Source organism: Oryzias latipes, chromosome 15, assembly GCF_002234675.1.
Source record: "Oryzias latipes chromosome 15, ASM223467v1".
In the NCBI taxonomy this organism is placed as follows: Eukaryota; Metazoa; Chordata; class Actinopteri; order Beloniformes; family Adrianichthyidae; genus Oryzias; species Oryzias latipes.
In genome coordinates this window covers 25,048,262-25,060,986 of record NC_019873.2, presented here as the reverse complement: position 1 = coordinate 25,060,986, position 12,725 = coordinate 25,048,262, and the positions used below count along the sequence as shown (strand labels likewise).

Genomic DNA, 12,725 nt, shown 5'->3' with positions numbered 1-12,725 from the left:
AAGAACATGTGAAAAACACCAAAAGCACAACTTTCACATTCATTTCAATAAACTCTTTGATAGCTTCTTTTTTTTACCTCCATATTCTTCTTGGCTGATTCAATCTAGAAATCACACCTGTGGGTCACATACTCCTCACAAGAACAGTTTCCTCACATCATCTTCAAATCCCCACTGAGACAAAACATTCTGCATCTCCCTGTTAAACTGTTCTGTCGTAATGTGTTAAATGAAAACATTTGTATGTTTTTTTCTCCTTGTAATCGTTCTGCCTTCGACTAACTCCAAGTTTTCCGGTCTGTTCCCAGCCTGCCTCTTCACCACCAAGAGTACTACAACAAACTATTCTTTAATCCTGCCAACAAGTGCCAAAGTGACCACCGTCTTTTGACTGCAGCCGTTTCTATGGTTACAAAAACAATAGACCCCAAGGTGTTTGCAAAAAGCTGCAAGCAAACACAAAAAATAAATAAAAGCTAGATTAAACCCTGTGAATTTTATAACCGCTTTCCTCCCACATGAGGTCAAAAGACCCCGTTGTGGAAAAAGTCCTAAACAGTGAAGTGATGTTTCCGATTACAACAATAAAATGAATCTTCTCTGCAGACTGAGGAAAAGGAGAAAATAAGTTTACCAAAAGAGCTGACGCGAGATTGCTGTAATACCAAATAAATAATGCAGCTGGTACAAACTTTATAAGGTGGTTCACTTTCCAGAGCCACAATATAAACTTATCAGAAATTCAGGTCAGACAGAAGCTCAGTCACCCAGCAAGTCACTCTCTCCAACCAGAAACTGAATGATAGCTGCTAACCCTGTTTAACAGTCAAGCTATGCAACTGCTGTAGCAAATGCATGCTGAAAAGGGTTCCCATGTTAAATATTTATCTGGTCAAAAAAAAAAAAAAACTAATTTCAGCTAACAGAGAATTCCTAAGGTTTGTAAAAAACTATTCAGAAAAATAAAAATATATTTTAAATTTAAGTTGTATGAGGATTAAAGACCCACTTCGATGAAAATTATGTTTTTGGTGTTTTTAACATGTGGCATTTTTCTGATAATCGTTGTGAATCTGTAGCAGACAAAAAAAAAATTGAAAATAACCTAAAAACAAATTACCTTCATCAGGGGGGACGGGAAAGGGGGTGTGCTTGATCTGTGCAAACAGTCCCACCCACAACCCAGAGACGAATTTCTAATAAACTACTGCCGCTCTGCAGAAACTATGTCTTAGAAAAAATGTTTTGTAAATTTAGCCTACAAACCACATAATCATAATTAGAAGACCAGTGGGAACGTTTTTAAAATGGATCAAAAGATGATCACAGTGGAGGAAAAATCAATTTTTAGCAATATTTTTGTGTAAACTTGTGCATTTCTTTTTAATTCAAATGTGTATCCTTTAAGTTTGTCAAATAAATTATTTTTATCAAAGTGTTGAAAAATAAAACACTTTCAGTTTAGTTTATAATTGCCTTTGGCAGGTTTCCAATGATGCTGCTGTGTTTATGAGCATCAAAAACAACGTTTTCACAAAGTTTTTGTCTGTTATTCGCCTGCTTGTAAATAAAGGTTTTTAATAAGCATCCAGCCATTGTGCATAAAGGTGTCAGAATGTGGGACGCACAAGGCGGCTTTCTTCATGGCTTGGTTTTATCTGAACATATTTCGACATAATGTCCACCCACATGTCATTGTTTTCATACGAAATAAATCAAAGGTTTGGATGCAAAATAGAGAATATATGAGAATTGAAAAGTGCCTTATAAGTAACAGATAGTTTCTTATTACATAAACATTTAAAATCCCTGTAAAAAAAAAAAAAAAAACATCTGGCTTGTTTAGGTTTGTAAAAAAGTGCAAAAAAAGTAAACCACAGAACATCAGGAGCTCAGTAATCATTACTTTACATGTACAGCCTCAGCTTCATGCTGTGGGATTTGTTGCAATTGCAGGGTAGAATGAAGCACGAAGGAGCTGCGAATGGCCTGGTGCAGGCTGTGTGGTAGCTGTTCCTGCAGCACAAGGTCACAACACTGTGGGGAGCTGTGTGCACTTGCCTGCTAATTACACACACCGCTGTGTCCCGTTACTCTTGAAGCACTGGGGCCACAGAATAATCTGGCAACTCCCCAGCAACTAAAGCAAGCAAATAAACAGAAGCAAGCAGGGATGAACAAACGCGGCCTAATTATGTTTACTCGAACCTTTTATCAAGCAGAGCAGGTCAGTGACCTTGTCTGATGAGAGGTAGAATGATTGCATGTTTCACTTAATGAACCGAAATAAAGTGCTACCAACTTTACCCAATTAAAATAAAATGAAAATATAGCAAACATGTTAAACAAATTTGAGGAAAAATTGTATTAAATGGGAAGCCTAACCATTAAATCTTTCTGGAACAAGATCTGTAAGTAGCATGGATCTCTTGAGTGTCGGCCTTCAAATGCCTAGGAGGTTACAGCAGGAAATACCTTTTGTGACTTTCCATTTACTCAGCGATACGCCACCATACGCAGCGTGGCTTAAGAGGAATCTAACTTACAGTAAGCACTGGGAAGAACACTTCATTGGCCCTGTTATTAAATTCAGAATAAATAAAACAATACTCGTTTGTGTGGGTATCGCAGTTCACTGCTAGAGATCCTCTGGTGTGGAGGATATCAGGTTCTATCAGCATTGCTTAACTCTTTTTTTTTTTCCTTTGACACTTCTCCGTACAGCTGAACAACCTGTATCCACTTGAATTACTTACAAGATAACACAGTGCACTCCCCTGCTCCTTTGGGGGTGGCTCTGCAAACCGATACTACGTCACATGCTCATACTCAGAATTCTGGTCTCTCAGGTGTCAACTGGGGCTTTAAATAACATACTACAATTATAATTGGAATATGAGCTAATTCCAGTAAAAGGAAAGCTAGGTTTAGGGAGTCATGAGTGTTGTAGTGAACAGATAATATTATCCCTTTTCCTCCTGCCCTCAATTACTTTAAAGTCCCACTCCGATCATCTTTTGATCTATTTTAAAAGTGTTTCCAGTGCTCGCTTAATTATGATAATGCTGTTTTCAGCTAAAATCCAAAAACCTGTCATTTTCTGCAGGAGTTCATCAGAAATTCACAACCAAATCATGGGTGGGACCCTTGACGCAGAGTAAGCCTGCCCTCCTTTCCCATGATCCCTTTGTTTACACTCTCTCCCGTTAGCTTACAGCCCATTACAACCCCAAGGTAACATAACCGGTGCAACTAAAATGGTGAGCAATCTTGGAGCTTTGCATCCGTACAGTTTTGATCGAGAATCCAGCGCCGATGAGGAAAACAAAGAAGCACATGAATCTCTTTGTCTGCAAGTGTATGCATCAGAATGGAGCAGAGCATGGAGTTTGTGGCTTGCCATTGCAGGTTCTACATCACAACTACAAGCTATTTCAATAAAACATTTTTCCATCCGCTTTCGATTCACGACGATTTGTACAAAGAAATATTTTAAATCTTAATTTTTCTAAAACGCGATTTCCATTGTAGTGGGTCTTAAAATATAAATATTATAATACTGTAATGTACTTTTAAGTAACATCTTGTTTATAACTGTCAGCCCAGAAGAAACAGAGAAAATAGTGAACTGAACTTTCATCCACCACCTGCTGTTAAGCAGAATACTGATTTGCATGCAGCATGATTTACTCAATGACTTTAAAGTCTTCTGAAGCTGAATAATCTGTGACAGTGATAAAGTAGAACCATGATGTGTTCTCATCTTCATGATGAGTCTCAACTTCATCTACACACTTATCCCCAAACTGAAGACACTAGCTTTAACTCATTAATTGTGCACCTTTTAGAGCTCACTCACGAGGATTAGTTAAGTCATATTTTTTTTAGCTTCATTGTCCTGCCGACGATTAATCTAGATCAAATACAAGAATTTAGGTCAAGAAGTCAAATAAATCACAGAAAGAGCACAGTTGCGGAAAAGGCTCATAATGAACACTCCTCCACGGGATGATTTATGCAGTCATTTAGTTAATAGGAACAATTTTCAGAATCTCTATTAGGAGGAATTTGAGAAATGAAAAAAACATTCTAACTGGGATTTTATTGCTTATTGGATCTTACTTACATTTTAGTTCATATTCAGAATAAAATAAGAATAAATCAGTTACGTATACATTAAAATAACATTTTTTTAAACCTTGGGACAATTTAACAACTTTTCTAGTTTTGAATGCTGCATTGTTGTATGTTTTAAATAGAGCCATTTGTTGGTGCTCCACCATGCCATAAAAGGCATGCTATTAAAATTTGTTTATTTTATGTTTCATTTTTAATTTGTTTTATATAAAAGTTGCTTCTACATTAAAATAGTTTCAGTTTTTTTAGTTGAATAAACTAGCAAGTAGTCTTAAACAGAGACTGACAATGGTCATTTAGCCTAAACAAACCCAAAAAAACAAATAAATAAAATGAAAGCAGTTCAGTCTCAAAGCTGCAAATGTGACTGCAGCAAAACAGCGTTTTCCAGTCATGGTCTGCTTGATATATAAGGAACATAAAATGTGATTTTCTAGCTTTTGATGTAAATACCAAAGGCATTCCAAAAGGTGCTGCCATTATCCTCAGCATAACCAGTGGGGTTCTAATCATTTCATTGTGGAATATATAAACTAGTGTGACAGCTAAGAAATGTCCTTGGCAGGAAAGCTTTGCTTTGAGTCCTTGAAATTACAATATCAATTCAAAGTTTTTGAATTATAAATTAGGTTATCTTTCCTCTGCAATGTGCATAAATTGAGGACAGAACCTCTTTAAATCTGAAACCAATATTGATCGTCCTGCTGCTCCATAATGCTAATTTGGTTGAAGCAAAAGATGCATATTCTTCATTTCTGTTCTTTACAATGACAGTTTGTCAAAGCCCATCATGTTTCTGGGGAATGTCGTAGTGACCAGAATAACAAAGTTTAACCAGAAGGCATTGTTAAAGTCGAATGATGCATGCCTGGAAAAAAATATGGATGCACGGTACAGTGGTACAGAAAAGAAAAAAAATGCATTAAACAAAATTTTCTCTCTTAAACTTCGATTTATCTGACTTCAAGATCAGAAATGGATGATTTCTTGTCTTCTGTCTCAGGAGCATAAGAAGGTCGTATCTTTTTGTATTTTTTTTAACTATATTTAACCTTTATTTATCCAGGCAGGACAGATTAAAAACAACATTCCTATTTGGATCTGTGATCTGGCAAAAGGCAAGACCTTTTGAGAAAGGAAAGAACGAGTTTACAAGAACAAGAAATAAATGGAATATAATCAGAAAAGTAACTTCAAAACACTGCAAAAACAGACCCCGTAGAAATAAGTGAAAAATTATTACCATATTGGCAGATTTTCTTTAAATAAATAAATATTTTTTGTTTTATTTTGATCATGAGGACATCCTGAGTCCTGTATTTAATGTCCAACACGAGAGTTTCAATGAAGAAGCTTAATTTCTTCAATTATTGTTTGGAATAATGTAGTAGTTTCTCACAGACAAGTGTGTAATAGATTATGTTCATCAGGATGGTGCCTTAATGGAAGTTTCTAATGTGCAAATTTTAATTCTATATAACCTTAGATCATTTGCTTGTCACAGAGTTGCAAAATCATTTATGAATAAGTGCTTTATTGGTCCTTACATTTAATTAAACTACATCATGACAGAAATACATTTTTTTCAGCATTTCTTTGTATTCAAAAGTCCTTCCCTTTTTAGTGATATTTACCGCCAATCAATCTTGTTTTCTCTATGCATCTCATTATTTCTGTAATATACGGGATAAATCTGTGTGATATTTTTATTGTCTTGTCAACAATTACTGCTTGAAATAAATCTAATCAATCAATCAATGAATTACACAAAAAAGGATCATTTTAGACAATGTTATTACTTGTGTATAACCTTACAACTGTTAGTCAGATGGCCAAGGAATCATCTTGAACTTTCATAGGGAATGGATAGGGAGATGTATTGGTATAACAAAAAATCTGAAAGCCTGCTAGATGTCTACTCAATTAAAACTCAGTCACCTCCCACAAACAGAAGTTCCAGATAACCCCTTTTCGCCTATTTTCCTTCATGATTCATTTCTAGTTGCTAGAGACACTTCTTTGACAGATTTGCTTTGTTAGAGTAACATTTTATGGAAGAATTCCCTTTTCCCCCAAATTATAACACAAATAAGCTGTGACTCCACTGTCAATATGAACATAAAAAGCCAAATTATGATCCTAACCAAAATGGTTGGGCTGCAAGAACTTGTTTCATTAAATGTCGTCTTGTTTTCTCTCCTGCAAAAAATAATCACTAATAAGAAAGTTTTACAACAGCAAAGTAATCTTAATTTAAAAAAAACATGTCTTAGATTTTTTTTTATAAAATGAAAGACCATTTTTCATACCCCATTGCTTTTGCTTGTTTAAAGAAAATGTGTCAATTTCTCAGAATTTTTGACTTATTTCTAGAAGGTCTGCTTTTCCAGTTATGCAGCTTGATGTATTTGGGCGTCTTTGCAGCAGAAATAATTGAATTTGATTTATCTGAAGAAGATGGATCATTTCCTCAACAGAGGATCGTGCCTAAAAGTACACAAATGCTGAAATCATCCATTTCTGAGCAGCTGTTCTGATGTTAGAAAGCTCACAGGCTGCCTTCATTTCTGCACACATCCAGCTGTTTTCAATCTATAAACTGCTGATAATCAGCCACTACAGCTCTGTCTGTGCATATAGGCCAAAGAATCATGTACATTAAAGCCCTTTCATTATAGCATGTGAGATGTTATGACTACAAATCAGCCAGTCTTTGTGTGCTGAGCTAATTTCCAGTTAGGTGGTCCTAGTTCTCTGCAAATTCCTATGTAAATAAACTTGATTATGTCATTCATTTGCAAATGCACACATTACGTCAGCTGGGTTCTCAAAGATGCCACTAGCTTAGTAACTGAAGGAGCCAGGCTGATTGTTCGTGTGTGATGAGGGGGAACTGATATGCGAGTTCTCCAAATAATTTGGGCTGCTGCAGTTCACCTGTCAAGATAACGCTGGGGAAAGATGATAAAGGTTCATAAGAATGCATAAAATCCAGTTTGCCATAGGTTAGCTTATAATCTATTCACTTAAATGTTTGAACATTTGGAACAGAAGCAGTTGGCTTCTTTCTTGTTTTCACCAGATATAACAACATCAGACCTTTTTGTTGTAGACTGTAATTGGAATAACTGAAGTCATAATGCTTCTCTGTTGTTAGTAGACAGCTTTATTGACTCGTTTTACCTTGGGAAAGGATGAAAGAGGCTTTGAATATGAACTGACTTTAAAAAAGAAATTATCTTTATACTATAATAATTTTTAATTGACAAAAAAACAAAAATTCCAGTTGACAGCAGTACAAACCGCTTTACTGAGGCCTAAGTCACAAGTGCAGCAGACCTCCTTTTCCCTCGCCACTTCCCCTTATGCTCCTCCATTGGGACACACACATGAGTTTGAAAGGCACTTGAGAGACATAATCTCTCCCTGAATTTCTGGGTCTGTTCCAAGCTCGCCTCCCAGGGGGAATATCCAAAACACTTCACCTTCAATGCATCTACAAGGTATTCTGAACAGATGCCCAAACAACCTCAACAGGCTCCTGATGAAGACTTAATCTCTGAGGGTAAACCAAGCTGCACTCTCAAGTAAGCCTAGAAGTGTATTTGAGAAGGGTTGGAACTTGGGTTGACTCAGTTTGCCTTTCAGCTCAGGTCTGTGATGGTTCTGCATCACTACAGACACCAAACTGTCCATCTAGTCCTTGCTTCTTTCTACCTGTTGCTGTAGACAAGAACCCCAAAACAAGAGGGATCCATCCTCACATTTAGTGCCTAAATCGTTTTTCATTACAAATCAAATCAGCTCTTTGTGCTACACTAACTTGTGTGTGTTGTTGTTTTCTTTTTTGGTTGCATAACTTTATGGAATGAAATTCTGACATTATAATTTGTAAACACCGCACTCCCAATAAAAAAGTCTATATAAAAAGCATATAAACACGCGTTTTGGGCTTCCACATTACACATTCAAAACTCTTGGGTTCATGGTAGCTATGCTAATTTTTACGACCGTTTTTGGGCTCTTCGTACAAAACCCGTCGCAATTGAACAAGTTGTAGGTTGTTGAGGGTCGTGGAGGCTCGTAGAGGGGACTGGCTGCACCTTAGGGGGATTGCAGGTGATTCTTGTACTGCTGTATGTCCTAAAAGTAGAATGTATGATTGTTGTGCGTGTGGTACGTGTATCGTGAAGTATCCATAAGATCAATGGAAGTTGCATGGACACTCATTGCTTATGATGCCACATTTTAGCTGTTAGTAAAGTGCAAGTCGCTATTTTATGCAGGCCACCAGTGTGCACTGTACAGGTTTGCCTAGCAGACAGACCACATCCACCCATAAGGACAGTTGGGACAAAGGTTAACTATGGCTGTCATAGACAGACTGTCACATCAGCGATCTGTGCCTTTACTCTGGTCTATGCTGAGCAGCCTTAAACATTGATTGGGCCATCATGGTCTAAATGAAAGCTGTCTTCACACATAATATATCTATCACACAATTTTCACCACCAACTTTTCTCAACAAGTAGTCATGTCTTCTCTTCATCCTACTGCTTGGCTGTAACCCTTTCAGATAAATATGGAGGATTTTAGCGGAAAAAAAAAAAAAAAAGCATATATGAATATTTGCTCAAGTAGAAGAAATGAAGGCAGTGGTGTGCTAAATTTACATCTGTGGACAAAGTACTAATAGGAAATGCCACACTAGGACTATTTGCAATAATGGATGGGTCAGATGGACGCTCAGTACAGCTTTGTACGTGACTATCCCAACAATGTTTTCATGCAATCTGTCCAATCTTTGTCTGGGCTTTTCAGAGGACAATTACAGCAATTTGACCTAAATTGAATGGAAATAGATTTGTTATTTAGATTTTCTTTCATTTAATTTCATTTCTCCATACAGTGCCCTGAAAGGACTTTGGTTTGGAATGGGCGCTTTAAAAATAAGCTGAAGTGAGTGGACGTTTTCCTTAAGGGGCCAAAGGTCCTTGAACATTTACAGCAATATTTTACACATATTTAAAAATATTTGACAAGTGTGCTCCATAGAGCCAACAGCGTTTTAGAGGATGAATAAAACTGAAGAAGGGGTTGGATGTACCACAAACTGATCAGGGTCACTCAGAGCTGCTTGTTGAACCTGCTCAACATCCTGAAAACACCACAGACCTGCTGAAACGAGACATTGATGAAACTCAGTTTTATGTCTTTTTAGAGGATGCTTCTGCTCTGCTGCACCCAGAGTCAGAACAGGTCCTACTAACCCAATTAACCTTAATGACTCTCAGCAGAAGAAAAAGATCCCTATTTTGCAGCAGGCTTCGTACCACAGCATCCCATTTTCCAACAATAGAAGTTCAAATACTGCTGGCATTCGTTTATAAGTGATTTTGGATCATGCTAATTACAAAAAATAAGTGAAGTTTTAAGGTTACATCTAGGTCCACGAAGCGTTTGTTGACATTTATGGCATTTTTCTGAAGTAATACAGAAAACTTTAAAAAGGTCCACAAATTTCCAAGCAGCACTCCATGTTAGGTTAATCAAAGCTGTCATATTTAAGTGCACACAAAGAATGACCTGAAATAACATGGAAGAGCCTTGAAGTAATTTGAAAAATTAGTTGAGTCCATTAGTATGCTGTGCCGATGGCTGCATGCAGCACATATCAATTAATTCTGCAGCAGAAGAACACTGCTAGCTAGAACACACTTAGCTCTACTTCTGCAGAAATGACAGCCTCCTGAAAAACAGCCACAGCAGAAACTTTGCTTCTCCCCCTATCTCCAGGGCATCACAATTAAGATGAAAAGCCTATAAGAATTGATTCCCTGACGAAACTAGATCTGGTTGATGTGATATGTATAGAATATGTGTCTGCTGCAGATAGTTGTACTTACCTTCTCTCCATCGATTCCCTTTTGCCCTTCTGATCCAAGTTCCCCCTGCAATGTCAAGATTGAAAGTTAAAAGGAAAAGACAGAACCCTTGAAAAGTTTGTACTTCATTTCTTTTCTTTTTTTTCTTTTACACTTCAGCTTCTCCAGTAAGATAAACACTAGGCTTGACACAAAAAAAGATTTAAAGCTTTCAAAAGCAACTTTTTCTAAAAGTATCTCTTCACAGAAAAAAAAGACAGTTTACTTTTTAATCAAGTAAGGTCTTCGAAGTAAAGTTTTATAGTCAAAATAGGCTACCAATTTGCAAATATAGTTGGATAAAAAAGCGAATATTTCTAAATTAAAGCATTTAGTGTTCAACAAATTTTGCTTATTTGTTCTTTTGCCTTAAAATGTGAAATACATTTGTAACTACAAAAAAAAAAAAAACACACCTTCAGATCTTAGCAAAAGCGCAACATAAATAGAGAAAGATTTGTAGGAAAAAAAACTGACAACTAGGGCTGCACGATATGAGGATTTACAATATTATTGATAATGACGATAAATGATGACAATATAACTTGAACAAATAGCAAAACAACTAAATGGATCACTTCCATTTCACTGCAACAGTTTAATTTAACTAAGAGTCAACATAACTTAAATAACACTTCAAATGACCCTCGTCTACATAGGAGGTGAGCATCTAACATAAAAAGGGCTCCATCTGACTGGTCAAAGGCATAAAGGGATTTATTTGATTTGCTAAATACTTCAAGCTGCCATAAGATTGTTTTAGCACATTTAAGATTATCACTTACTACAATTTTCACCGACTTTTGCGTAATGCACAGCTTAATATGGCGATAACATAAAAAAATAAATTGCGATTTATTGTGCAGGCCTAATGAAAACAGATCTCTATATGTTTTACCGTAATTTAACACACTATTCCAGCAAATGTCTAACTAGTTAAGGATAAATTGTGACAAATGAATTAACCTCCAAGCCTTCCCGATTTCCCACAAACTGACAAAAATGTGTATGACGTGTTGAAACTGAGGGCTTTAACTTTACAGTGTAACCTATACGGATAAATGACCTCAGTCCGGCTGTAAAGCAGGAGGCGAGCTGCTGTGTTCGTGTCCAAGGGCAAGCATATCATTGCTGATGTGATATCAACAGCTGCAGGAAACTGTTGCTCCCGCATTACGGCTACCAAAAGTGCGAAATGTCTTCTCACACTCGTGTATGCACAATATTTAAGAACATAAATAAATAAATTGGAGCTCCCTCTTTAGAAATACACATACAAAAACTGAAGACAATAATGCCACTGCTCTTTTTAGACTCACGTTTTCTGTCTGAAAAATAAATCACTGAGTGTTTCAGGATCAAACCAACTCCCACATCCAAGAGCAATCCTTTCACCACAGCGCTGAAACGGTTATCGCCTTCTTACATGCAATTTTATGTGCAGGCAAATGTGTATGCATATGTGTGTGTCAGTGACAGATGACATCATTGCCTTGGCATACTGAAGTAAATGAATTCAGCCACCCAGGTTGCAACATGTGATCAGCAGGAAGATAGATGAAATGGCACATCAATCAGAAAAATGTCTCCACTGATTAGGAGTCATTGCTGAAATGTCTGAACTGAGAGATTACCTTCAAGTCTTTTGCCTAGTTTCAAAAAATTCACTGCAGCGGCTCTTCACACAAACATGGTCTCCTAGAGAACATACATTTAAACCATTAAATTGTTTGTATTCCTGCAAGCGGGCTACATGGGCAGGGCACACACAGTGCTGTTCACACTTAGATCCTTGCCCCGTCTGACATCTAGTAAAAAGCTCCTACTGCAGTGACAAGGACACGATTCTTTACTGGCCTTGACTCAGAAAGACCGCCAGCTATTACACGTCCAGCAGGGAACAAAGCCAAAACAGAACTGCCTGTGCTGGGAACTGAACATGTCTGCTACTGTACCCATTCACCCCGCGCCAAACAAGCCCCCACCAATTGATTTCACTAGATTACTGGGATTTCTAAATTACTTTACTTTCGGTCAACACAAAGCAAGCCACTGATTCATTCCATTTATGTCAGAAATCCACTGTGATAGAGTGGGACAGTGACAGACTATAAATCACTTAACCAAAGATCAAGCTGCTATTCCCTGCATCTGTAAACCATGCAGTCCTGTCATGAAAACAACACAGTTAGTGAAAGCTCACTCATTCACACATTAGTGAATAGCTTCATGAAGGCCTGTCATTACATCAGCAGTCCTGCTCCGACAGCTGTTCATGCTAACACAGTGGCTCAGCAGCTGCACAGCAGGATACTATTACCATACAACTGGAAACACATTTTATTATGCTGTTAGTAATTGGATTATTGACAGTATTTTTCTAAGAGACATGACATGTAAGCTCAGAATGCACTACTATAAAAACTCTTATTTTCTTTCTTGCAAGAAAAATTATCATATTAAGAAAGATCAAAAAAACAGTTTCAGAAAACATGTCACAGTGAATTTTTTTTCTTAAAATAAGAATTCTTGGTAGGACCATTTCTTTGACCCTATTAGCAGAATTGTTTTTTTCTTCTTTAAAGAAAATCTGCCAATGGGATACATGAGCTTTTTCCCTGCAATTGTGGAGAATAAGCATTAACTGTGCATCTATTTAAATCT

General features: G+C 37.0%; 1 protein-coding gene across 3 annotated transcripts in view; it reads right to left on the bottom strand.

Annotated features, from left to right (window-relative positions):
- col19a1 (collagen type XIX alpha 1 chain) overlaps positions 1–12,725 on the bottom strand; it is a 116,314-nt gene that overhangs the window by 81,010 nt on the left and 22,579 nt on the right. For all 3 annotated transcript variants that reach the window (XM_011484563.3, XM_023963613.1, XM_023963614.1), the window contains exon 10: positions 10,044–10,088. In XM_011484563.3, the coding sequence (XP_011482865.1) occupies positions 10,044–10,088 (45 nt within the window). The remainder of the gene's footprint in view (positions 1–10,043; positions 10,089–12,725) is intronic.